The sequence below is a fragment of the Nyctereutes procyonoides genome, unplaced genomic scaffold (genome assembly GCF_905146905.1).
Source record: "Nyctereutes procyonoides isolate TBG_1078 unplaced genomic scaffold, NYPRO_anot_genome, whole genome shotgun sequence".
Taxonomy (NCBI): domain Eukaryota; kingdom Metazoa; phylum Chordata; class Mammalia; order Carnivora; family Canidae; genus Nyctereutes; species Nyctereutes procyonoides.
The window spans coordinates 6,755,518-6,783,191 of record NW_026575032.1 but is presented as its reverse complement, the minus strand read 5'-3'; the positions used below and the strand labels follow the sequence as shown (position 1 = coordinate 6,783,191).

The following is a 27,674-nucleotide window of genomic DNA, read 5'->3' as shown; positions in this document are numbered from 1 at the left end:
TATTTCATTCCTATTTTACCTTGAGTATTAGAAATGGCTGTCTACCAAATATTTTTTTCTCCATCTTAATTATTGCATTAAGTTCTACAGTGTTAAAATGTTATCATTAAAATATGCAGATATTTTCAAATACAGGTAGAGAACCAAGGTATTTACCATTTGCAAAATTAATTTTTTTTTAATTTTTTTAAAATTTTTATTTATTTATGATAGTCACACAGTGAGAGAGAGAGAGAGAGAGGCAGAGACACAGGCAGAGGGAGAAGCAGGCTCCATGCACTGGGAGCCCGACGTGGGATTCGATCCCGGGTCTCCAGGATCGCGCCCTGGGCCAAAGGCAAGCGCCAAACCGCTGCGCCACCCAGGGATCCCCTGCAAAATTAATTTTGAAAATTTAACTGGCTCCTAAACAGGGAACAAAATTTAAAAATGAGCTTACTAGTAACTTACTTTAAAATAAGTATTTAATTAAATAAATCAAAAGATAAAGCAACTTATCACTGTATTTATTTTTTTATAAAATGCATTTTCAGAAATGTTTCACTGGTGCTACAAAAATAAATATAAAACAAATATACATGTTTACATATGTTACTTATAAATACACATTATTTACATGTTCAAAAACTTCAGCATGTTTTTTTCATGATTCTCAACATGTCTGGGAAGTAGAGAAAACAATTTAAAAAAGCATAAATATACCACACACCATTTATATTTTTGCTTTCAAAAAACTGTTCAATACAAATATATGAACACAAATTTTGGGGGTATATGTTCTAAGAGCAAAGTCCGGTATACAGTTTTAATCTATGACCTGTACATTTTATAAGTTTCATTCTGCTTTGTTCTCTCATTAGAATACATCCATTATGGTATAGATTAAACCTGTCTTTTATAGAAAGGCTTTCTGAGGAAGTTATATTAAATAAAAAAGTCACTTTACTTGAAAGCCAACAAGTTATTTATTAGACTTATAAATCTAAAAGGAGCTTCAATCATTCAAAACTAGGAGATGGATTAGAAAACATCAAAAGGATGGAAGAAAGACACTGTAATTTCTGTTTGATGTAATCTGGTAATTTTTCATTTTCTCCATACCTAAGTGAAGCAAAAGAAAAACATAACTAATTAATTGGTTTGTATGAGAGTACCAAAAGATGTATTATACTTTTCAGTAATCTTCAATGAAAGAGGCACCTCAGAAAAATTACACAAAATTATTTAAGTAGATACCTAAATCAAGATAAGCATAACCAATTTGTTTCCTTTTAAAACAGGCCATTTTCTAAATGTATTTAAATAATAAAAAGAAAATTAAAAATAATAAAAAGAAAACTTGAAATGACTTTATAATTTCTAAAGCAAGTTGAAAATTGGACTCTTCATTAAATTGAAGGCCTTAATCTAAAGAACATATAAAACCTTATTAAATCATTTATTTCAACATAGAGAGGAAAGAAATTATATAGCAAAAGGCTAAATCCCAACCATTATTTTATGAACTTACCTAGTTATTTGACCATTTGGTGATGTATAACTGATAGAAGATACTCCTGCCTGCACGACCAACTGGGACCCATCATTGAACTGAACCCACACAGCTCCACTAGTTAACTAGAAAAATAATAAGCATGCAGAATTACTATACTGTAGGAGACTTGAAGTTCTTAGAAGGTACTCATGTTTAATAGGTTTTTCACACAGATAAAACAAAACAAAACAACAAAACAAGAAAAACAAAAACAATGCTCAGAGCACCTGGGTGGTTTAGTCGGTTAAGCATCTGACTCTTGATTTCAGCTCAGGTTAAGATCTCAGGGTCCTATGATCAAGCCCTGTGTAGGGCTCCCCAATAAATGGGGAGTCTGCATGCTTCCCTCTGCCCCCCAACAACCCCTCACACTTTCACGCACTCACGTGTACTTTCTCTTAAACAAATCTTAAAAAAAAAAAAAAAAAAGGCAACCCTCTCGGTAACTACAAATATGAGGCAGTGATGGTAGTAGCATTGGGAATATTCACATCTTTTCAGATTATTCCTTTAATAGCTAAGGCATTATAATATTAAAATTATTAAAAAAAATAAAATTATTCTAAATTAATCATTTCCCATTCATTTCTACTACAATGTCTGAATAGTTTTGTGTCCTCCTCCCCACTCCAATAGCATCCTAACCAAGAAGAGAATTAAGAAATAACGAAAGTAACATTTTCTTAAATTAGGATCTTCCTCTATTCTTTGCTCTTGGGACACAGAATTTCTCTTCGGCCTGAGAACATTACACCTTTGCAAACTTACTCCTTTAGTCGCTGATATTTGATATAGTTACTAATACACAATGTGGCATTCCAAACAGCAGAGAGAAGTCATGGACACTGGAATCAAATAGACCTGGGTTTACATTCATCTCTGCCAACTACTGAGTAGGACTGTGCAGGTCAATCAATAATTATAAGCCATAATTTTACTATCTATAAAAAGAGGTAACATCACCTTTACTAGGTTTTAATTTGGGGAATAAGACAATATATATGAGAAATATGGTACCACATAGCTTATTCAATATATGCTGAGTTCTCTTCATGTTTTTCCTACCCCCATAAAGGTTTAAAATGCATTTTACTTCACTAGCAAGTAAAAATTACATGTACTATGCTCAAGTCTCCAATCTTCAAGCTTTCAGATAATATATACATACAGGCTCACACCTACATATAATTCTGTAAGTTTGAAACTTAATGTGGACTTAATTTTTATTTATTTATGATAGTCACACAGAATGAGAGAGAGAGAGAGGCAGAGACATAGGCAGAGGGAGAAGCAGGCTCCATGTACCGGGAGCCCGACGTGGGATTCGATCCAGGGTCTCCAGGATCGCCCCCTGGGCCAAAGACAGGCGCCAAACCGCTGCGCCACCCAGGGATCCCTGGACTTAATTTTTAAATGCAAAAATCCTTTTCTGCCAAATTTAAGTTATTCTAATAGATTACAAATAGTTTCTAAAACTTAAATGTCATGAATATCATTCTTAATTCCTGACAAGTAGCCATTATCGTGACAACTCTATTGTTTTTAATTTATATTTTATTTTTATTTTTTAAAGATTTTGATTTATTTGTTCATGAGAGAGAGAGACAGAGACAAAGGCAGAGGGAGAAGCAGGCTCCCTGCAGGGAACCTGATGCAGGACTCAATCCCAGGACCTTGGGATCACGACCTGAGCCAAAGGCATACTCAACACTGAACCACCCAGGTGCCCTTAACTTAGATTTTAAATTGAAGCATAACTGACATATAATGTTACGCTAGTTTCAGGTATACTACATAGTGATTCAACAATTCTATATAGTACTCTGCTCACCATCTGTCACTGTACAACATTACAGTATTATTGACGATTTTCCATATGCTATACTTTTCATTTGTCATTTATTTTACAACTGGAAGTGTGTACCCCTTAATCCCCTTTACTGAGTTTGCCAATCCTCCTCCCCTCTGGAAACCACCAGTTTGTTCTCTGTATTAATGAACTTCTGTTTTTGTTTTGTTTTTTAGCTTTCACATGTAACTGAAATGATATATTTGTTTTTCTCAGTCTTATTTCACTTGGCATAACACCCTCTAGAACCATCTATGTTGTCACAAATGGCAGGATTTTATTTTATTTTTTTTATGGCTGAGTAATATTCTATTGTGTACATACACATACTTTTAAAAATGTATGTATGGGGCAGCCCTGGTGGCACAGCGGTTTAGCGCTGCTTGCAGCCCGGGGTTTGATCTTGGGGACCCTGGATCGAGTCCCACGTCAGGCTCCCTGCATGGAGCCTGCTTCTCCCTCTGCCTGTGCCTCTGCCCCTCTCTCTCTCTCTCTCTGTGTCTCTATGAATAAATAAATAAAATCTTAAAAAAAATGTATGTATTTATTTATTAATCAATTTTAAGTAGGCTCCATGCCCAACGTGGGGCTTTAACTCAGCCCTGAGATCGAGTCGCAAGCTCTACAGACTAAGCCAGCCAGACACCCCAACACATATATCGTCTTTATCCATCTATCAGTGGACACTTGGGTTTAAAACTTGTTTTTAAAACTTTAAAAACAAAACGACAAAAACAAATCACTTATGCCTTAGGAGACAATCTGTTATTAGCAATATCTAGAGTTTTCCAAATGTACACAAATAAAAAATATTTAAAATTTTAACATAACCAATGTAAAAAAAGGTAGAAACTTTCTTGCAAAGAGAAATCTTTAAAAAATAAATTGTATTTTCTGATAATTGTTTAATTACTATGAAAACTAGGGATATTCAGTGAAAAAAAAATTCCCTTTTCTAAAAATTCTCACCTGTGTAGCCCAACCAACATTTTTCACAAAAACCGACTTCAAAAGTTGTGCTGATTTAGGAAGACAATCTTTTAGACTACTAGAAGGAATGTTTGTTCCAGAAGCTGCAGCTGTAAAGCCACATCCTTCATTTGTAACCATCTATAAACAGTAAAAGACAAGATATTATTCCTCAGTGTTTTTATAAGCCAAGCAAAACTGAAAAAGGACTAGATTTTCATTAGTTTACAATAATTTTTAATAACAAAGTTAAAAAATTAAAATATAACCACATAAATAAGAAACTTCAGATTTAAGGTATTAAAAACATAAACATATAACTGTATTATGGAAAGAGAAGAAAATCAGAGTTGCTGTTTTCATGTAGGTAAATTTCTATTTTTCCCTCAAGGTATAATTTTTCATACTGCTATTGTAGTATATATGTATGTCTGTGAGTATACACTCACAGATCTGTTTCTTTAATGTCGCGGTTTTCTATATTGCTATATAGTCTTTACAGGCATGATAGTTCACAGAATAAAAATTTACATTTATGTAACCATAGGCCTATCATGGATATTAAGGCAGTCAATGATATTTTACTAGTAAAAATAAAATGATATATACATATAATAATATATTTAGCTTTTCGCCAGAGGGGCAGGTTAGACTTCACTGTGGTTAACATTTAAACTAAGACCTGAATGATGAGAAAGAATTAGCCATTAAGAGTTTGGAGAAAAGTTCCAGGTCAAGTGAACAGCATGTGAAAAGGCCCTGAAAGTTTAACTTACTTGAAGAACTGAAAGAAGGCTTTAGAGAACTAGAATAAGGCAAAGAGAGTACAGGGTAAAGTAGGCAAGGGAAATAAAAAAAAAAGTAGGCAAGGGAGAAGTAGACAGCTGAGAGTAAGGTAATAGTATGGAATCTATATTTTATATGAAGGACATGAGACAATGACAGAAGAGTTTAAAGTATAGAAGTGATGTATTTTTACTTACAGAAGGATTAAGTATTGGTGTTGGTTTTGGAGAAGCAGCACTATTTATGATCACTTTATTCAAAGATGCTCTGTCACTCATCAGGTAGTTTGGATCCACAGAAGTAGGAGGTGATAAGGCCTTAGGTGAACTAGTATTACCAGGTTTTCTGAAGGGAAAGAAATGTCCAGATATACTCCCTTAAAGCTTTCAACTTACAGAAAACTAAAAAATGTCCAAAATGTAAACACCAAACCTTTTTTTAAACATTTACTACACATTTTAGCTATGTTTAAACATTTTTCAAACATTTACCTTCCTACAATTATTGGGAAAAAGGGAGCATTTCCACTTTTCTTTTCCTCTTCTGAAATTATGGATTCCAGTGCTAAGCAAATACGATGGCCCTGTTTCAAAAGAACAATAATGCTTTTTGTCATTATTTCACCTGTCATTTGGAATCAAACTTTTTTAAGATTTTATTTTTTCATGAGCAACACACACACACACAGAGAGAGAGAGAGAGAGAGAGAGAGAGAGAGAGAGAGAGAGAGAGAGGCAAAGACATACAGCAGGAGAAACAGGCTCCCTGAGAGGAACCTGATGCAGGACTTGATCCTAGGAACCCAGGATCATGACCTGAGCCAAAGGCAGACACTCAACCACTGAGCTACCCAGGTGTCCCTGGAATCACTGTTAATTGGTATGAAAAACCTACCATAACTAGGTACATACCTCATCTGCATGGTCCATATATATTTTTATTTCCCCTTTCAAGGTATTGATTTCACTTTCACCTTTTAAGGTATAAGATTTCCCAGTCTTTTCAATCACCTGAATTAAATCTTCGGTTTTGTGTATCTTTGCTCCTTAAAGAATAAGAAGAAAAATGCTTTTATCATTTCTTTAAATATTCCTATGTTTATATTCATTATCATACTAGTATGTAAAGATCAAGTTATTTATATTCACTTGCTGACCATGAATAAAATGAGTCTCTGAATGTATTCAATAAATACAGACCATCCATTTTCCTTTTCTGCATACAACTGGCTTAAGTCTGAAACTTTTATGGTATTTAAAAAAAATCACTGATCTCATACGAAAACATAATTGAAGGATAAGTATAATGATATGTTTACTGTGTAAGTGTTTGTGCTAGGTGTCCCTAAAAGGGAGCTTTACAGATTAAAAAGTAAACCATCCTTATAGATTAAGAAAATGATATTCTCTAGGTCAAATCGATCCTTTAGCCACATTTATAATTTTCACAATTTGAATATTTGAATTTCTAATAAGAAATAGGATATTGTTTATTTCAGGTGATTTTGTACTATCAAGCTAAATGTTGTTAAATCCAAGCTAAATAAGGAAAGAGAACTAATATACATATTGGAGAATAAGTTGTTTACATAAAAATATATATAAATAAATTTGGTTAACATATTTAACATAATACACTGTATTGTGTAATTTATTTGTATGAATATATAGCTTAAAAACTTGTGGTGCCGAATTAAAAAAAAACACAATTACTAAATTATAAACTAAAGGGGAAAAAAAATTACCATTTCTAAATGGTACTTACCATCATAAAACCAAACCTCAAAATCAGCACCAGGGGAATTCTCCATCAAAATGCATTTAGCATATTTTGTAAAATAAGTGATTTTGGGTGATTTAGATCGTACAAGGTGTACAAATCTAGAAGCATATTGATATTTTCGCCAGTACTTCTCTAGGAAAGAACAGAAAAAAAAATTAGCTATTATTAGGAAATAAAGTGCTGATTTGACATGTAAATTCTATAAGTTTAATACTGATTTCTACTCTTCCTCAAAAATTCAAGTTCATAGCTTAGAAACCTCATTACCAAAATAAAGATATTTTAGTGATCCAACTCTATTATTTTAATGAAAACTAAGGACAGTATAATACAATTCCCAAGAAGTATATAACAAATTCTGATGAGTAGTACCATGATTATTTAAAAAATCTCTTTCTTTGAATCACTGACATCTTATTATAAGTAATTATTTCAGGAAGGTTTTAGTAATTGAAATGAAAACATTTCTACCTGAGATATCAGTATCAGACTATTAGGAAAAGATGTAGTTCTTTTTATGTTAGTAAAGCATAGAGTTTTATGGTCCTAATATACAAAAGTCAGGTTTTACATTTCCCTGTAACTACAGTCACTTATAGTATTTAGTCTTGTCTATCTGTTTTGATTTCTAATAGGGTTATAAACAGGTTTTCTTGTTTGATTCCAAAAGTCAGTTCAGCCAAGTCTTATTACTATTCGATATTTAATTCCCCCATCCATAATATCCAGAAGCTGAACAAGGAGTCTATGGAGCACATTAATGGTCTCAAAAGTCAAAATTAGATACTTTATGTTGAATTTTAAACAAGATTCTAGACAAATTAGTAACTAAGTATGTGTACATATTATACTTGTGTGATAAACAACTAATATTCCATAGGTAGCTTTTACTTATAGAATATGAATAAACATTAGATTAGTAAGGTAAACCACATCTCACCACATATAAAGAATAAGAACATGAGCTACAGACTGGCTGAAGCAAGACATTTATAATCTATGATATCCACATATATAGAATTTATGTATATATAAATCCATTATCTAAATTTATTCCCTGGTAAATTTACATACCTGGTAAATTGTCAAAGCTGTACCTACTAATGTTGTCAGTAGGGGGTGGTGGTCTATCAGCAAGAGGAAAACCTCTTCCATCATTCGGATAATAAATAGTGATCTGCCAAAAAATATTTTAAGAATTCTAATCATATGCTGTTAAGTTAGAGTGCTTTATTTTGTTAATAAAATTATGAAAAGAGCTCACATGTAAAACTTATTTTGTTGAAAATGCTAAATATTCTCTAGAAGTAATTATTTTGCTTTCCAAACTTAAGTTTAAAGTTTAGATTTTGTACAGGTTGTAATTATTTTAAAGCTACACTAGTTAAATATATGTAGTCTGCTACTTTAGTTTTTGAATTTAACATATTAAGAAAACCAATTAAAAAAACTTAACAGTATCATTGTAGAATAAATTGGAATGCTAAATGCTTAATGATTAATTTAAAGTTGCAAGATAATAAAGGAAAGTTACATTACCATATTTCCATCACTAGATATTTGAAGAACTTCTTTCACATATTCTTGAGATGTATGCTCCTTTAGAAGCTCCACACAGACCTCCTCTGAATCAAGTATACTAACCTATACAATGAAAAACTAGGGTTAATAACAATTCTCGTTTACTGTAATAGCTCTGACATATACAACACTTAAAAGCAATACTTAACCATAGCAGAAACAAAAATTAAAGTCAAAATCAAATGGCTCCTTCTCAACAACAATCTAAATCAGAGGTGTAGTTGAGCACAACTGTGAAACATAAGGAGCAAAGGTAAGAAGGTATAATTAAGTGTGAAATGATAACCAGGGGGGCAGAATGAAAGCAGAAGGTAGGGGTGGAGAATAAGGACTCTGAAAAGACAAGAGCAAGCCAAACAAAGGCAAGACTGGATGAAATAGAAAACAAGGTATGAACAGGAGCAGGATGGAATTAAAAAATAAAAATCACTATTTCCAATTCACACAATTTAAACTCTAAACTTAATTTTCTGTATGGTCTTCTTAAATAGTTTCAGATGTTAAAAAAATTATATTTTCTAGTTTACCTTTTTGATTTGAAACTGGAATACAGAAACATTTAAAACAAAAGCAAAAGGTAATATTAAATATTAATTTAGTAATTGGAATTGTGAATATTTAACATAGTATTTAACCACTGTTACTTTTAAATGTTTCTCATCAATAATTTAAAACTCAAAACTTATCAGTATCAATTCACCATTCTTAAAGTAGCTGGAAGAAGAACAAAAGCTATTTTTCCATAAACTCAGTTTTTTCTTTCAAATGAGTTTATCATGTAAAAATCAGAAGTACAGGAACTAAAGAGACATATTTAATATAAGAAACCACATACTCAAAGAAAATATCATATAGTAATTTAGAAAAATTGTTGACATACCACAGCCTTTTTGGTTTTCTGTCTAATTGGTTTTAACCTGTAAGCAGTCAAAGGAGATGTAATGCCTCGTAATGTACGTTTCTGATACGGTGGCTCCATTCCCCTAGTCTTGTTTTGTTCAGAAAGAGGATCAGAGTCAAAAATAGATTCTTGTTGAATTATTTCAGGTTTACTTTGAAATGCAGTCATATACTTCATAGTATTCAGTTGTTTTGCAGAATGTACGTTATCAGAAGCATCAGGGCTCTTTTTAACTCGTGTATCAGTCCAAGCATTTCTTGATGTGTCCTGCAAATCTGGATGGCCTTGGAAATCTCTGTTTGGGCTAAGGCTATTGTGCTCAGTAGTTTCTCTGAAATGAGCTGTAATATACCCAGAATGAAGTAATTTAGTGAAAAATTAATACAACACAATGTCATGCTGGTATTATTTTTTTGAGGTACAAAAAAACCTAGTAAAAAAAATCTACATAATATTTCTAACAAATAAGCAGTTTTAAGATATGACATAATAAAGGACTTTAAAAGAATATTTTAAGAAATACCTTTATACTCCTAAAATTAAGAAAGATATTATTAAACCTATTTTCTAATGACTGCCTTTTGTATTATGAAATTAGTTTTTCAACTGAGGCAAAATTGAGGGTCACTAACTAGTTCTAAAACAAGTAATTTCCAATGCTTCAACAAGTACAGATTTGAGGAGTTCCCAGGTAATCATTCTAAGTATTAAGTACATTTATCCTCTTTAAGCTAAGGACTGTCTGTTCTATCTTATAAAATATGCAAGTAAAAGCAAAAACAATATATGAAATAGTTTTACTATTATTAATATTTACTATCACAAGTGTATCTGCACTATATTTTTAAAGAGTTTTTGTTGAATTTTACCCATTTATATTTCGTATGTTTGAGAGTTCACAAGGGAACATTATCTTTTTAAAGCCCTTAAAATGATTAGACTATATAGATATCTATAAGGCAATTATTCAAATGCTTAACTCTAAAAATATGTATTGCAATTTTTTCCCCTAAATGACTTCTTTTTAGTGCTTTCCTTCCCCCTACTCCCATTATGACAGAAAATATTTTGTACCCAATAATATACTTTAAAATTGCAGTGGTGGGGATCCCTGGGTGGCTCAGCAGTTTAGCACCTGCCTTTGGCCCAGGGCACGGTCCTGGAGTCTCGGGATCGAGTCCCGCGTCGGGCTCCGGGCATGGAGCCTGCTTCTCCCTCTGCCTGTGTCTCTGTCTCTGCCTCTCTCTCTCTCTCTCTATCATAAATAAATAAATCTTAAAAAAAATAAAAATAAAAAAATAAAATTGCAGTGGCACTACTAGATTATAAACAAGCTTATTTCTCCATCTCAGATATCTCCATATTACTAAATAAAAGTATCTATAAACACAGCAGGTTAAGTGCAAGTTTAAGTACATGGCAATTTTATAGTTTAAAAAAAAATAGAAACTTGAATCATCAACAAGTACACATAAAAAGATTAATTCCCTTTTGGGCTCTTGAAAATATATTTTTTAAAAAAGCAATATACACTTGAGATAACAACTGTGCTTAAATTATAGTCATATTATGTACTCCTTGTCTGAAGTAATATAATACTTTGTAATCTCCTCCTCCCCATATGTTTTTTTTATTCTTTTTCTCCACCACTATTTTCAACACACCTTCTGTGAGTCTGTTATGTTCATTAATAAGAAATGTTGAACTTCCAAACTCTGAATCTAAAATAATGACTTCAGGGACACCTGGGTGGCTCAGTGGTTGAGCACCTGCCTTTGGCTCAGGGCATGATCCCGTGGTCCTGGGATCAAGTCCCACATTGGGGTCTCTGCATGGAGCCTGCTTCTCCCTCTGCCTACGTCTCTGTTTCTCTCTCTCTGTCTCTCATGCATAAATAAAATCTTTAAAAAAATAAATAAAATAAACAAATTAATAAATAATGACTTGGAATGACAGCTGTTTAAAAATGTTAGGTTTTTGGGGTACCTGGCTGGCTCAGTCAGTAAAGCATATAATTCTTGATCTCAAGTCCTGAGTTCAAGCCCATGTTGGGCTTAGAGCTTACTTAAAACAACAAACCGCCACCCCCCAAAAAAAACCCATTTAGGTTTTAGTAGTTGTAAACTTTATCATATGTGAGGTCCCATTAGTGAATTGTCCACATCAGCTTCTACTTAAAAATAAGATCAACCATCTTTTGATTATTTTATATGCACTGATAGTTAAGTGCTTATTACAGATACACTGCAAGAACAGAGAGACAGAGTAAAGTCTATGAGCCAGATTGTATGGGCTGGAATCCTGGCTCCTCTGCTTAAAGGCAGTATAGCTTGTCAAATTAAGCTCTGTGCAATACAGTTCCTCAGGTGTAAGACAGGGCTAATGATATTATCTTCATATTTTTTGAGTGTGAGAATTTAATAAGTTAATATTTGTTAACCATTAAGGATAGCAGCTGATACAGCAAATACTCAAAATGAGTACTTATTATTACTGTATTGTAATACAGCTTATTGAAAATGTATTTTCTTTTTTAACATGTATTATTTTCTTAAGAAAACCCAAACATATAAAAAACAAAACAAAACAGAAAACTCACGCTTTATTTGCAGATTCCCAAACCACTGCTGCACCATTTCAGTCTGAGGTGTCTGGTCTGGAAATGGAAAAGGAGTTTTTCCTGGACAAAGATGATTGGAGCTAAACAGAGAAAAGAAATTCTGATAAAAAATTATCAGGTAATAACTTTTGAAGATAAAAAATATTTTAAAAGGTAGTTATCTTTTGATCTGAATACCTAAAAATTTTAGAGTAACTATAGAAACCAATATTGGCATAATTAAGTTGTCTCTAAGAAGTTAAACTTCTAGACCAAAATGCCCATGGTACTGTGATATTTCTATATGGCTACTGCGCTGTTAAAATTTAAGCATAAAAATCAAAGATCAGAGAAAGGAAAAAAAAAATACCACAGTCACTAAAAAATTAGCCCTCATGTGAGAAGGAGTCAATAATATGATTACTCATCACTGGCTCAGCTTGTGTGTGTGTGTGTGTGTGTGTGTGTGTGTGTGTGTGTGTGTGTGTTTTGTGTGGTGGGGATAAAAAAAAAAGGAGGGGAGAGAGAGAGAATAGTTCCTACTGGAGTACTTTAGGGCTCAGACATGTTCAATATACTTCACACTGGAGACTTCCTTTCTACAAAAAAAAAAAAATCAGACTAAAAATTCTCAGGTATTAAAACATTCTATAAACACATTCATGAGACTATATACTCATTTTGAAAGAATTTAACTACAAATAAAAAATCATTCTGGGGTGCCTGGGTGGCTGAGTCAGGTAACAGGTAAGTGCCTTCAGCTCAGGTCACGATCTCTGGGTCCTGGGATACAGCCTCATTTTGGGCTCCCTGCTCAGCAGGAAGTCTGCTTCTCCTGCTCTCTAACAAATAAATAAAATCTTTTTAAAAAAATTTAAAAAAAATCATCATTCTGATTCTCTAATAGAAATCATAATTAAGAAGTACCCAGGAACATCTGAAAATGTTAAAAAAAAATCAACCCTCAGTTACATGCAGCTTCATATTTGTGCTAATGTAACATTAAAAAAAATGCTTTTGATAGAATTCTTACCGTGCTTGATCATTATCAGGTCTTTCAAAAGATCCAGGATTACTGGATGCCTTTTCTTTAAAGAAGTGAAAAATATTGACATCGCTGTTTGTAGGTGAGTATCTTTCTTCATTTTCATCTACTCCTGATCTTCTGGGCTTTGAAAGCATTTCTGCTGAGTGACATCGTTCCATTGTGTATGTTTTTGCTCGAGACTGACCATTAGAAGTGTCAGATCTATCAGAGGAATGGGCTCTACGAAGGTATCTAGAATGTGGCCTTTCTTCTGCATCCTGGATCACTCTTCCCCTTCCCCTATTACTGGTCTCTTTTTCTTGATTTCCCCACTGAGTATAAAGACTGCTTCCATCTCCTGAAGAAGAAAAATCACTTGAATTTTTATTCTTTGGAAATACAGTCACTTTATTTGGGAGTGGTTGACCAATCAAGAGTCTTCTTCTGTCAAATAAACTACCACTTATACTGGTACTGGAAGAAGCTGTAATTGCAGTAGAAATTGTGGCATGTCCACTATCAATTGAGTCTTCTACAGTCCCTAAATCTTTACTTTTTGTTGAGGAATTTCGGGACATAAAAGGATGGTCTAATACTGAAGACAGACTTAAACGATCTGCTGGATTTCTACGAAGTAACTGGTGAATAAGGTCCTTGGCCTCTCTTGTCAAAAAAGCTGGCATTTCATAATCTGCCAATACTACTTTATTTAATGTGTTCTTGACTGTGTCAGTGTCAAAAGGTGGTCTCCCAATAAGCAACGTGTAAAACATACAGCCCAAGGACCAAACATCAGATTCAAGTCCATGTGCACTTCGAGTTGCAATTTCTGGTGAAATATAATTAGGAGTTCCACATAACGTATAGTGCTTTTCATGTGGCATTTTCAATTGAGTTGCCAGCCCAAAATCAGCAATCTTGATGTTCATATTACGTGTAAGTAAGAGATTAGAAAGTGTGAGATCCCGGTGTAATATACCATGAGAATGGAGATACAACATTCCTGTGATGATCTGGTGCATAAAGTGTCGAGCTGTTGGAATGCAAAAAATAAAATTTACAATTTAGAAAATATGAAAGATTAAGTATTTATTTAGAATCTTAGAATTCAGTTTTTAGAAACCCAAGTACATGTACCACAGTATTACATTAAAACACCAGCTTGGAGTATCTTTTCATATATGTTTTTGGCCATTTGTACCCTTTTCTGTGAAGCAGGGTTATATTCCCTGCCCATTTTTCTATTGGATTACCCTTTTTGAAAGGCATCTTTTATATTTTTTATTAACATTAATTTAATATTAATTTGCCAGTCACATATTTTACAAATATTTATTTCCCATCTTGTGTTAAATTTGACTTAATCTTTTGTCATACATATTCTTAATTTTAATTAAGTCAAATTGATGATTCTTTTCCTTTATGGCTTTTGTAGGTTCTGGCTTATTTAAGAAGGCTTACTGTTACACATTATTACAAAAAAATGCAATAATCATCATTAATCTGTTTACGGATATTCTTCAACTTGTATTACTACCTTATTTTGAGTCAAAATATATGAATATTTGCATAATTTAATACAAATGACCAAATTGTATTTCAAATGGGTTATATAGACTTAAATGTACAAAAAAATCTAATAGCAACCACATTTATTAGTTGTACCTGCAATCTCAGTTACCAGGGTAAGATAACTAGAAAACAATCATTTGTGTGATGACTCATGGACTTATTTGATACTGATCTGAACTACAAGAAGTTATTTATAAGAAACAAGGGAAGTTGAAACTGACTATACATTTGGTACTAAGGAATTACCAGGTGTGATGATGACTTTGTGGTTATTATTATTTTTTTAAAGTTTGTATTTTTTAAAGATATATACCAAAATATTTATAGGCACAAAGATGTCTACAATCAGCTTCAAAATATTCTGGAAAATTGGGAGAATAGGAAGCGTACAGATGAAACAATTTGAACATGTTTTGGAAGCTGAGGGTTCATTATACTAGTTTCTCTACTTGTATGTTTGACATTTTCTACAATAACTGATTTCAATAGTTATTTGTGTTTGACTTAGGAACTACTTTATAGACATCAAAAACATTCTAAAAAGTTTATCTCTGGATCTGAAAGGATAGACACTAAATAGCTACCAATGATTTAATTAATTTAAAATGTGGTTTTGGGGAAAGATGGATAACAAATTTCTCCTTTCACTTCTTCTTCAAGTAATGCTTGAATTACTTGTAGGAATTAACAGCTTTTTAATTTTGAGAGTGGGGGGAAGTCTCCTTTCGTATCCTAAAGTAATAATGTAAATGGTTTTATTAAGTATTACAAAATAGCACATTCTTCAAAAATTAGTTTTTAAAGTATAAAATTCATATATACAAAAAGAAAAAAAGCAGCCACCTACCTTCGTTTTCTGAGAATGGTTTCATTCTGTTCTTTAGATATCTATTCATTTCTCCATTATGGCACATTTCTAATACTAGATATACATAATTGTTATCTTCAAAATAGTTATAGAGCTGAAATATAAAAGGGCATAATAAATGGTAATATACAAAAATTCTGTGTCCTTTGTCACTTCTATAAAATTTGTATTACCTCCAAGATAGAAGGATGTTTCAACTGGCAATGTATTTTCACCTCATTTTGGACTCTCTGTACCATTCCAGCTTTGTACATGGCTTTCTTATCTATCTAAAAATAACATGAGACATTTAAATTTTGGTGATAAACTTCCAAATGTGAAGTTTTCAAAAGTTAACTTTGAAGAGAAAGTATACTTTAAAATATTCTTAAGTCCTTTTATTTATACCTCTTTATGAGATCAATTTATTCTGGTGTTTGTTCTCCCCATGCACCCAACAGAGTGGCAGAGTAGACATTCAGTAAAAGTTTATCCATTGCATTCTAATACTCTCTTCCAACTTAAAAAGTTTAATAGCACAACTATCATATCTATAACAACAACAAAAATCTAGCCAAGCTTTATTTTTTTGTTTCACCCTGTTCCTCTTTTTCTTCCAGACAAACTTTAAAATAAAACTTCCCTTTCCAAAAAAAAAAAAAAAAAAAAAAAAAAAAAAAAAACAAACAAACAAAAAAAACCCAAAACCAAAAAACTTCCCTTCCCTACTGGTTTAGATAAGTGATTCTTAATTTGCTTATGATACTCCTATTAGACTGATCCATAACAATCACAAATAGTATTTTAGGTTGTTAAAGTGTAATACAGAGCTATGTACAAGTAGCACTCATTATTATAAACAAATTGTTTATTCTTTGATTTCTATCAATTGCTATAAGTTTGCATAATAACAAGTCCTAGGTCTAGTGAACATTAATGAAAATAAAACATTTAAGCATACTTAAGGATCTCCTAAGGCATGTATAAGGTCAGTTGCTGGACTTGGCATTAGTCTTCTTGTGTACAAGCAATGGATTCTTTCTACTTTAAATAAAAAAAAAAAAGGAGGGGCTCGCAGGTAAGGAGTTTCTGACATCTTAAGTCACCTCTCTAACTCCTTGCAAAGTAGAGGTGAGAAGTCGATGGAGATTTTCTTACCATTTTGATTGCAACTTCCAAACCAGTGTGAATGGACTCAGCTCTGTAGACACCAGCAAATGATCCTTTACCAAGCAGATTTCCAACTTTAAAATCCTTAAAAGTTAAAATTAAAGATATTGTGTGATGACTCACAGGAGAAAAAATTAAAAGAGAAGACAGGAAGAGATCGGAAAAAAGATGATAAAAATGGACAGAAAGGGGAATATGAATTCAGAATTCAAGCAGGTGTTACACCTCGATACAGCAGGTGTCTGGAGTGGAAAGCATGTTGACGCCTTGCAGGGATCCCTGAAAGTCCGGGCTGGGCTTCAGACGCAGGACCCAAATGAACTGCTTCCTTAACCCCAGTGCAGCTCCAGCACCTTGCTCCCAGCCCCAGCCAACCCACGGGGGCAGAGGGCTGGGCTGGAATCCCGCCGCAGCTCCCGCCGGAGGTAACTGCCATCCCCTGGGAGAAGGGGGACGCACATTCGCCCAGCTGTAGCGCGGCAGCCCCCGCGGGAGGGCCAACTTCAGGACTTGAGAGGAGACGGGCGGGGCCGAGAGCAACTCACCTGTTCCCCCGACACCCCAGCCTGAGGGGCGGGGCGCCCCGCCCCACACAGCCGGGAGGGCGGTTGGGGCTCTCCCAAAGCACCCCGGCGCCCGCCCCGCAGCCGTTAGAGTCACCGGTTCGAGTCCTGCCACTCCAACTCCCTCCCTGCCCCCCTCCATCCCCCGGCCCCGCAGAGGATTGCCAAGTCTTTTCACCTCGATCTTCTCCCCGATGCAGGTCGCCATATTTCCAGGCCCCGGCCTGTGCTCCCCAGAGGAGCTCCCTTCACGCAGTCCCTTCGAGGCAGCGCTCCAAGCAGCCAGCCGGTCTTGGCGCCCATCAGGCTTGGCTCTCTAGGCCGCCGCTCCCGGCGACGGCTGCACAGCCACCGAAAGGCCTCCCCGGCACCTTCCGAGACCTGGGCGGCGCCTCTGCGCTCCCATTTTGAAAAACTCCCGCCGGTTGCCGTGCGGGGCAGGCCGTCGGTGACGTAAAGAAATTGGCCGCTCCGGATAGGCTGCGCTGGGCGCGCATGCGTGGCAGGCTCTCCTTGGCCGAGCGCCCGCGTCCAGGCTCTAGGGGCGGAGAACCGGAAGTGCTCGTCGCACCCCGCGGCGCCGCTGGGGCGTGTCGGCCGGCGGGCTTCCAGGAGGCCCAGTCCGCCGTGTTTAGAAGCTGGTCTGGAAGGTGAGACTTCACCGGTAGGGTACTCACGTGACGGCCTTGAAAACTACTTCCGTTTCTTTCAAGGGTTTAAAGTGATTTTAAGTTTTTAAAAAAGATTTAGTGTGGGCAGCCCGGGCCGGGTGGCTCAGTGGTTTAGCGCCGGCGGCCCCGGGCGTGACTCTGGAGACCCGGGATCGAGTCCCGCGTCGGGCTCCCGGTGCATGGAGCCTGCTTCTCCCTCTGCCAGTGTCTCTGCCTCTCGCCTCTCTCTCTGTCTCCTGTGTCTCTCATGAATAAATAAATAAAATTTAAAAAAAATTTAATGTATTTATTCATGAGAGAGGCAGCAGCAGGGAGAGGGAGAGGCAGGCTCCCCGCGGGCAGCCCAATGCGGGACTCGATCCCCGGCCCCGGGAGGACTCCGGGAAGCCCAAGGCCGGCGCTCAACAACTGAGCCACCCAGGTGCCCCCGCGGTTAAGATGGCTTTAAAAATTTAGACGTTTTGACAGAACAAAGGGGGGGGGGAAATCACTACCTGTCTTTAAAAAAAATTATATATATATATATATTAGGTTTTTAATGTATTTATTCATGAGAGACCCAGAGAGAGAGGGAGAAGCAGGCTCCCTGCCGGAGTCGGATGTGGACTCGAACCCAGGGTCCTGGATCATGACCCAAGCCAAAGGCAGACGCTCAACTACTGAGCCGCCCCCAGTCGTCCCTCATTACCGTCTTTTTTTTTTTTTTTTTTTTTTTTTTTTTTTTAAGGATTTATTTATTAGAGAGGCAGAGGGAGAAGCAGCCTGCGGGACTCGATCTCGGGTCTCCAGGATCGCGCTCTGGGCCAAAGGCAGGCGCCAAACCGCTGAGCCACCGAGGGATCCCCGTCATTACCGTCTTAAACACCCTTTACACTTGTGCATTTACTCCTTAGATTTTAATAACGTACGTACGTAACGAGTGTGTTTGGTGCTTTAAGAAATTGAACTCTGTTCTTTATTTTGGTAAATTGCTGTTACTTGAGTCATTTGTATTAGCAACTTACATTTAAGAGATCTAACACACTATAGGGTTGGAATAATCCATTTTTCGCAGATGGGAAGATGGTGATACTGCTTAAGGATTTATAACAAACTACACCACAAACTTAGATCTTTTTTTAAAGACTTCTTTATTTGAGACGCAGTGGGGTGCAGAGGGAGAGAGAGGGACTTTCAAGCAGACTCCCCACTGAGTGGGGAGCCACAGGTGGGCTCCATCTCAGGACCCTGAGATCATGACCTGAGCTGAAATTAAGAGTTGGATGCTTAACCAAATGAGCTGCCCAGATCTTCTGTTTCTAAATAGGAAGCTTTTTTCTTCTACCTTAATGGGTATATTAAGTTTACTTAAGTTGGTGTACCTGCAAGCTTGTAAGAGACTTGAGAGAAAAGTCAAATTTTCCCCTTCATTTGTAGAAATCTTACCTTAAAGATTATATGTTATAATGCTTGAGCAGTTGTTTCCAGAGTCCAGTATTTCAATTAGACTTGCTTTTGCTGTTAAATTTTCAGGAATTCATATAATTCACTATCAATGTGGGTTTTTTTGGGGGATATCCTTTGTTCCATTAATATCAAGTATTATACTGAATTGTTAAAAAACACAATTTTTCTTCTTTTGTTGTTTATTTTAATTCCAGTACAGTTAACATACAGTGTTAAATTATTTTCACTTATCATAATTTCATTTAAATTATTTTCAGGTGTACAATATAGTGATTCAGCAGTTCCATACATCACCCAGTGCTCAACACAACATCGCCTACTTTACCAATAATCCTCACCCTCCTCCCTTCTGGTAACTATCAGTTTATTCTCTATAGTTAAGAGTCTGTCTCTTGGTTTGCCTTTCTCTTTTTTCCTGTTGATCATGTTTTGTTTGTTAAGCTCCACATGTAAGTGAAATCATATGATATGTCTTTCTCTAACTTATTTCACTTAGCATTATACTCTCTAGCTCCATCATGTTGCAAATGGCAAGATTTCACTCTTTTTATGACTGAATAATATACTCCATTGTGTATAATAACCACTGCCGCTTTATCCCTTCATCAATTAAAGGACACCAGTACTGCTTCCATAATTTGGCTATTGTATATAATGCTGCTATAAAATCGAGGTGCATATACCCCTGGTATTTATAGCAGCAATAGTATTTTTGTATTTTTTTGGGGGGGGGGTAAATACCCAGTAATGCTATTACTAGATCATACCATAGCTCTATTTTTAACTTTTTTTAAAAAAAAAATATTTATTTATTCATGAGAGACACAGAGAGAGCGAGGCAGAGGGAGAAGCAGGCTCCATGCAGGGAGTCCGATGTGGGACTGGACCCTGGGACTCTAGGATCACGCTCTGGGCAGAAGGCAGGCACCCCAACCACTGAGCCACCCAGATATCCTTATTTTTAACTTCTTAAGGAACCTCCATACAGTTCTCCAGAGTGGCTGTGCAAGTTTGCATTCCAACCAACAGTTCAAGGGGTTTCCTTTTTTCTCCACATCCTTGCCAACACATTGTTTCTTGTATTGTTGATTTTATCCATTCTGACAGGTGTGAGGTGATATCTCATTGTAGTTTTGATTTGTATTTCCCTTGACGATAAGTGATGATGAACATCTTTTCATGTGTCTGTTGGCCATTTGTATGTGTTCTTTGGAGAAATGTCTGTTCATGTCTCTGCCCATTTTTTAATTGGATTATTCATTTTTGGGGTGTTGAGATTTATCAGTTCTTTATGTATTTTGGATACTAAGTCTTTATCAGGTATGTCAGTTGCAAATATCTTCTGTTCTGTAGATTTTCTTCTATTTTTGTTGATTGTTTCCTTTGCTGAACAGAAGCTTTTTCTTTTGATGTAGTCCCAGTAGTTTATTTTTGCTTTTGTTTTCCTTGCCTCAGGAAACATATCTAGAAAAATGTTGCTACAGTCAATATAAGAGACATTACTGCCTATGTTCTCTTCTAGGATTTTTATGGTTTCAGGTCCCACATTTAGTTCTTTAATCCATTTTGAGTTTATTTTTGTGAATGGTATTAGAAAGTGGTCTGGTTTTATTCTTGTGCGTATAGCTGACTAGTTTAACATCATTTATTGGAAAGACTGTCTTTTTCTCATTGGATATTCTTTGCTACTATGTTGAAGATTAGTTGACCATATAATTGGGCTCATTTCTGGGTTTTCTATTCTATTCTTTTGGTTTATGTATCTTTTTGTGTCAGAATGGTACTGCTTTGATTACTGCAGCTTTGTAATACATCTTGAAGCCTGAAATTGTGATGCCTCCAGGTTTGCTTTTCTTTTTCAAGGTTGGTTTGGCTATTTGGGATGTTTTGTGGTTCCACACAAATTTCATGATAGTTTGTTCTAGGTGTGTGAAAAATGCTGTTGGTATTTTTATGGGAACTGGATTAAATGTGTAGATTGTTTTGAATAATATAGGCATTTTAACAATATTCTTTCAATTCATGAGTATGGAATGCCTTTCCTTTTCTTTGTGTCAGAGACAATTTTTCCAGAGTGGTTTTAGGTTCAAAGCAAAATTAAGTGGAAGGTACAGAGATTTCCCATATACTCTCTACTCCTCCTCATGCATACTTTTTCCTTTTATCAATATCACTCACCAGAATGGTACATCCTTAACAAGTGTGAACCTACATGGACCCATCATAATTACCCAGAGTCCATAGTTTATCTCAGGTTCACTATTGGTATTGTATGTTCTGTAGATTTGGACAAACGTATGAAGACATATATGTCATTACAATTTCAGAATATTTTCACTGCCCTAAAAGTTCTCTGTGCTTCTTGAAAGTTCTCTGTGCTTCTTCTATTCACTGCACCCTCCCACCCATTAGCAACCACTGATCTTTTATTGTCTTCATAGTTTGAATTTCTAAAATGTTGAATAATTGGAATTATACAATTTTCATATTGGCTTCTTTCACTTAGTAATATGCATTTAAGTTTCCTCCCATGTCTTTTCATGACTTGATAGCCCACTTCTTTTTTAGCACTGAATAATATTTCATTGTCTGGATATATTACAATTTATTTAGCCATTCACCTATTGAAGGACATCTTAGTTGCTTTCAATTTTTGGTAATTATGAATAAAGCTGCTATAAATATCCACTTCCAGGATTGTCTGTGAACATAAGCTTTTAATTCCTTTGGGTAATTACAAAAAAGCACATTTTCTGGACTGAATGCTAAGGTATGCTTAATTCTATAAGAAACTGCCAAACTGTCTTCGAAATGATTGTACCATTTTACATTCTCATCTTCAGTGAATGAGTGTTCCTATTTCCATATCCTAACCAACATTTGGTGTCAGTGTTGTAGAGTTTAGCCATTCTATTAGGTGTATGGTGTTATCTTGTTTTAATTTTCATTTTCTTGAAGACATATGATATAGGATATCTTTTTATATGCTTATTTGCCATCTGTATATCTTCTTTGGAGAGGTGTCTGTTGAGGTGTTTGGCCATTTTTTAATCAAGTTATTTCTTATTGTTAAGTTTTAAGAGTTCTTTGTATTTTGGATAGCAGTCTTTTAACAATGTTTCTTTTGCAGCATTTTCTCCTAATATGTGACTTCTCATTCTCTTGAAATTTTCTTTTACAGAGGAGGTTTTTTTACTTTAGTGAAGTCCAGTTTATCTATTTCTTAATGGATTATGCCTTTGGTGTTGTATCTAAAGAGTGATCACCATACTCAAGGTGATCTAAGCTCTCTCTTATGTTATCTGCTAGTTCTATAGTTTGTTTTTATTTTTATGTTTATGATCCATTTTAAGTTAATTTTTGTGAAGATCATAAAGTCTAGATTCTTTTTTTTTTTTTTTTGCACTTGGATATCTAGCTGTTCTAGCACTATTTGTTGAAAAGACTTACTTTCTTTTGTATGGCCTTTGCTCCTTTGTCAACAATCAGTTGACTATATTTAGGTGGGTCTATTTCTGGGCTCTATGTTCTTTTCCATTGATCTGCTTGTGTGTTCTTTCAAAAACAGCACATTGTCTTGATTACATTAGCTTCATAGTAACTCTTGATATCAGGCAGTATCTAACTTCCAACTTTGTTTTTCTCTTTCAGTATTGTGTTGGCTATTCTGGGTTTTTTGCCTCTCCATATAAATTTTAGAATTTTTGGTTTTAAATTTTATTCATTTTTAATTTAGTATAAATTATTAATTTAGTATAATTAACACAACATTAGTGTGTTAATATCAGGTATGTAACATAGTGATTCAACAACTCTATACATTGTGCCGTGTTCACCAGAAGTGTAGTTGCTGTCTGCCACCATACAATGCTATTATATTATTGACATATTCCCTATGCTATACCTACCTTTTATTCCATGACTTATTAAGCTCATATTTGGAAACCCTGTATCTTCTATTCCCCTTTACCATTTTGCACATCTCCCAGCCTTCTCCCCGCTAGCAACCATCAATTTGTTCTCTGTATGTCTGATTCTGCTTTTGGTTTGTTTATTCATTTTGGTCTTTCGATCCCACATTTAAATGAAATTGTGTGCTATTTGTCTTTGTCTGATTTCACTTAGCATAATAACTTTCCATGTTATTGCAAATGACAAGATCTCATCCTTTTTTATTGTGTGTGTGTGTGTGTGTGTATTCTTTATCCATCTGTTGATGGACACTGGGTTCCTTTCATATCTTGACTATTGTAAATAATGCTGCAGTAAACATAGAGGTACATATATCTTTTCAAAGTAGTGTTTTGTTTTTCTTTAGATAAATACACAGTGGTGGGATTAGTGGATTATATACTATTTCTTTTCTTTTTTTTAAGATTTATTTATTTTTTTTTTTAAATTTTTATTTATTTATGATAGTCACAGAGAGAGAAAGAGAGAGAGGCAGAGACACAGGCAGAGGGAGAAGCAGGCTCCATGCACCGGGAGCCCGATGTGGGATTCGATCCTGGGTCTCCAGGATCGCGCCCTGGGCCAAAGGCAGGTGCCAAACCACTGCGCCACCCAGGGATCCCTTAAGATTTATTTTTTAAAAAAAGATTTATTTATTTGAGAGAGCGCAAGAGAGAGCACTGTATATTAGTGGGGGAAGGGACAGAGGAGAGGGAGAGAGAATCCTACACAACCTTCATGCTGGGAGGCTTGATCCTGATGCAGGGCTTGATATCACATCCTTGAGATGACGATTTGAGCTGAAATCAAAAGTTGAATGCTTGACCGACAGAGCCATGCAGGCACCCCTGGATCATATACTATTTCTATTTTTAATTTTTTGAGGAACCTCCATGCTTTTTTCCACAGTGGCTGTACCAATTTACATTCCCACCAACAGTGTGCCAGTGCTCCTTTTTCTCCACATCCTTGCCAACATTTGTTATTTCTTGTCTTTTTGACTCTAGCTCTTGTGATGGGTATAAGGTAGTATCTCACTGATTTACATATTCCTGATGATTACTAGTGTTGAGACTCTTCATGTGTGTTTTGGCCATCTGGATGTCTTCTTTATAAAAATATCTATTCAGGTCCTCTGCCCATTTTTAATTGGATTATTTTTGTGTGTGTTGAGTTGTGTAAGTTCCTCATATATTTTGAATATTAATCCCTTGTCAAATATATCTTTTGCAAATATCTTCTCCCATTCAGTAGGTTACCTTTTTGTTTTGTTGATGGTTTCCTTTGTTGTGCAAAAGCTTTGTAGTTTGGCATAGTCCCAATAGTTTATTTTTGCTTTTGTTTCTTGTCTTTGGAGACATATCCAGAAAAATGTTTCTTTGGCTGATGTCAGCTGCCTATATTCTCTTCTAGGAATTTTATGGTTTTAGGTCTCATATTTATGTCTTTAATCCATTTTGAGTTTATTTTTGTGTATAGTGTAAGAAAGAGTTCCAGTTTAATTCTTTTGTATGTGACTCTCCAGTTTCTCAGCACTATTTATTGAAGACTCTGTTTTCTCCCCATTGGATATTTTTACTTCCTTTGTCATAGATCAACTGACTATATAAGTGTGGATTTATTTCTGGATTCTCTGTTCTCTTGCATTGATGTATGTGTCTGTTTTTGTGCCGGTACCATATTGTTTTGATATCTTTGTAGTATCTCTTGAAATCTAGAATTGTGATGTTTCTAGCTTTTTTCTTCTTTCTCAAGATTGCTTTGGATATTTGGGGTCATTGGTGGTTCCATACAAATTTTAGTGTTATTTTTTCTAATTCTGTGAAAAATTCTGTTGGTATTTCAGTAAGGATTGCATTGATTCTGTAAATTGCTTTAGGTATATGGACATTTTGGCAATGTATTTTTTTAAAGATTTTATTTATTTATTCATGAGAGACACAGAGACAGAGAGAGAGGCAGAGACACAGGCAGATGGAGAAGCAGGCTCCATGCAGGGAGCCCGATGTGGGACTCCATCCTGGGACTCCAGGATCACACCCTGGGCTGAAGGCAGGCACTAAACTGCTGAGCCATCCAGGGATCCCAATATTAGTTTTTCTGATCTATGATCATAGAATATCTTTTCATTTATTTGTGCTGTCTTCAATTTGTTGCATCAGCATTTTACAATTTTTAGGGTTTAAGTCTTCCACTTCCGTGGTTAATTTATTCCTAGGTGCTTTATTCTTTTTGGTGCGATTGTAAATGGGGCTGTTTTCTTAATTTCTCTCTGTGTTACTGTGTAGTGCATAGAAATGCAACTGATTTCTGCGTCTTGATTTTGTATCCTGCAAGTTTACTGGATTCACTTATTCCAAGAGTTTTTTGGTAGTTTTTACGGTCTTCTACATAAAGTTTCTTGTCATCTGCAAATAGTGGCAATTTAAATTCTTCTGTACCAATATGGTTGCCTCTTCTTTTCCTTGTCTGATTGCTATGGCTGGGACTTTCAGTACTATGGAGAATGAAAGTGGGAAGAAAATGCACATCTTTATCTTGTTCCAGATCTTAGAGGAAAATCTTTCAGGTATTTTTTTTTACCCTTGAGTATGATGTTAGCTGTGGGTTTTTCGTATATGGCCTTTATTATGTTGAAGTATGTTCCCTCAAAATCCATTTTGTTGAGGATTATTATAATGAATGGGCGTTGAATTTTGGTCAGATGTTTTTTCTGCATCTATTGAGATGATAACATGATTTTTTTTATCCTTCATTTTGTCAGTGTGTATCACATTGATTGATTTGTGAATATTAAACCATCCTTTCAACCAAGGAATAAATCTCATATGAACATTGTGACTGATCCTTTTAGTGTATTGTTGAATATGTCTTGGTAACATTTTGTTGAGGATTTTTACATCTCTGTTTATCAAAGACATTGGCCTGACGTTTTCTTTTTTTGTGGTGTCTTAGTATCAGGATAATGCTAGTCTCATAGAATATGTTTGGAAGCTTTTCTTCCTCTTTTATTTTTTAGAATTATTTGAGAAGAATAGGTATTGAATCTTCTTTAAAATGTTTGGTAAAATTTACTTGTGAATCTATCTGGTCATGGGACTTTTATTTTTTGGTAATTTTTAAATTACTGCTTCAATTTCATTACTTGTAATTGGTCTATTCAGATTTTCTATTTCTTCCTGGTTCAGTCTTGGAAGATTTTTTGTTTCTAGTAATTATCCATTTCTTCCAGGTTGTCCAGTTTATTGGCATATTATTTTTCATAATATTCTCTTATAATCCTTTGTATTCATGTGGTATGTTATTCTTATCTCCATTTCTGATTTTATTTATTTTTATCCTTTCTCTCTTTCTTGATGAGTCTGGCTATGGGTTTGTCAATTTTGTTTATATTTTCAAAGAGCTGGTTCTTGGATTCATTTTTTTTCTTTTTTTTTAAGTCTCTATGTAATTTATTTCTGCTTTGATCTTTATTATTTCATTTCTTTTACAGACCTTGCACTTTGTTCTTTTTTTTCTAGTTCATTTAGGTGTAAGATTAGATTGTTTGAGTTTTATGTTGTTTCTTGAATTAGGTTTGTTTGCTTATGTGCTACCCCTTAGAACTGTTTTCTCTGTGTCCGAGAGATTTTGGATGGTTGTGTTTTCATTTTCACGTGTATTTATTTATTTTAGTTTCTTCCTTGATGTCTTTTTTTTTCCCTTGATATCTTTATTGACCCATTGGTTGTTTAGTATCATGTTTAGTCTTCGTATGTTTGTGTGCTTTCCAGTTTTTTTCTTGTGATTCATTTTTCATTTCCTACTGTTGTTGTTGGAAAAGATGCATGATATGATTTTAGTCTTAAGTTTATTGAGACTTGTTTTGTGGCCTAACATGTGATCTATCCTGGAGAACATTCCATGTACACTTGAAAAGAATGTGTATTGTGTTCTTTTTGGATAGAATGTTCTTTATATGTCTGTTGTATCTTTTTGGTCCAATGTGTTATTCAAAGACATTGTTTCCTTAGTGATTTTCTACCTGGATGATCCATCCATTGATGTAAGTGGATTGTTACTGTCCTTGACTATTACCATCACTTTCTTCCTTTGTGTCATTAATATTTGCCTTATGTATTTAGGCACTCTAGTTTTGGGTGCATAGATATTTATTTATAATTGCTATATCCTTGTACTGGATTCATCATTTTGACGTTATATAATGCCCTTCTTTGAGTTTTGTTACTTTGTTTTTAAATTTTTATTATTTTTTTAAGATTTTATTTATTCATGAGACACACACACACACACACACACAGAGAGAGAGAGAGAGAGAGAGAGAGAGAGAGAGGGGGGGGCAGAGACATAGGCAGAGGGAGAAGCAGGCTCCATGCAGGGAGCCCGACATGGGACTCCATCCTGCCCTGGGCGGAAGGCAGACACT

At 35.1% G+C, this 27,674-nt stretch overlaps 1 protein-coding gene and 1 long non-coding RNA gene across 3 annotated transcripts in view; one reads left to right on the top strand and one right to left on the bottom strand.

Annotated features, from left to right (window-relative positions):
* Positions 1 to 529: 529 nt before the first annotated feature.
* Positions 530 to 17,608, bottom strand: PLK4 (polo like kinase 4). Of its 2 annotated transcripts, none has more exons than XM_055317013.1 (16): positions 17,359 to 17,608; positions 16,606 to 16,701; positions 15,642 to 15,737; positions 15,448 to 15,562; positions 13,035 to 14,061; positions 12,002 to 12,102; positions 9,382 to 9,743; positions 8,460 to 8,564; positions 7,995 to 8,097; positions 6,903 to 7,052; positions 6,050 to 6,183; positions 5,630 to 5,721; positions 5,336 to 5,483; positions 4,353 to 4,493; positions 1,511 to 1,617; positions 530 to 1,101 (listed from the first exon to the last, which is right to left on the bottom strand). In XM_055317013.1, the coding sequence occupies exons 1-16, from the start codon at positions 17,386 to 17,388 to the stop codon at positions 999 to 1,001; spliced, it is 2,910 nt and encodes a 969-aa protein (XP_055172988.1). In that variant the 5' UTR covers positions 17,389 to 17,608; the 3' UTR covers positions 530 to 998. The 2 variants fall into 2 exon arrangements, with proteins under 2 accessions (XP_055172988.1, XP_055172989.1); XM_055317014.1 differs by lacking the exon at positions 17,359 to 17,608 and adding an exon at positions 16,843 to 17,126.
* A 125-nt stretch (positions 17,609 to 17,733) lies between these two features.
* LOC129504300 (uncharacterized) overlaps positions 17,734 to 27,674 on the top strand; it is a 28,742-nt gene continuing 18,801 nt past the window's right edge. The window contains exons 1-2 of the long non-coding RNA XR_008663331.1: positions 17,734 to 17,830; positions 19,555 to 19,649. This is a non-coding gene — a long non-coding RNA (uncharacterized LOC129504300). The remainder of the gene's footprint in view (positions 17,831 to 19,554; positions 19,650 to 27,674) is intronic.

Bases quoted from the DNA above. Each gene is read 5' to 3' on its own strand.
- PLK4 (XM_055317014.1), bottom strand. From the start codon at position 16,875: ATGCTTTCCACTCCAGACACCTGCTGTATCGAG. The intron at 15,563-15,641 runs GTAATACAAATT...TTTATATTTCAG, and splicing joins AACATCCTTCTATCTTGGAG to CTCTATAACTATTTTGAAGA. The intron at 1,102-1,510 runs GTAAGTTCATAA...TGCTTCACTTAG, and splicing joins CCAAATGGTCAAATAACTAG to GTATGGAGAAAATGAAAAAT.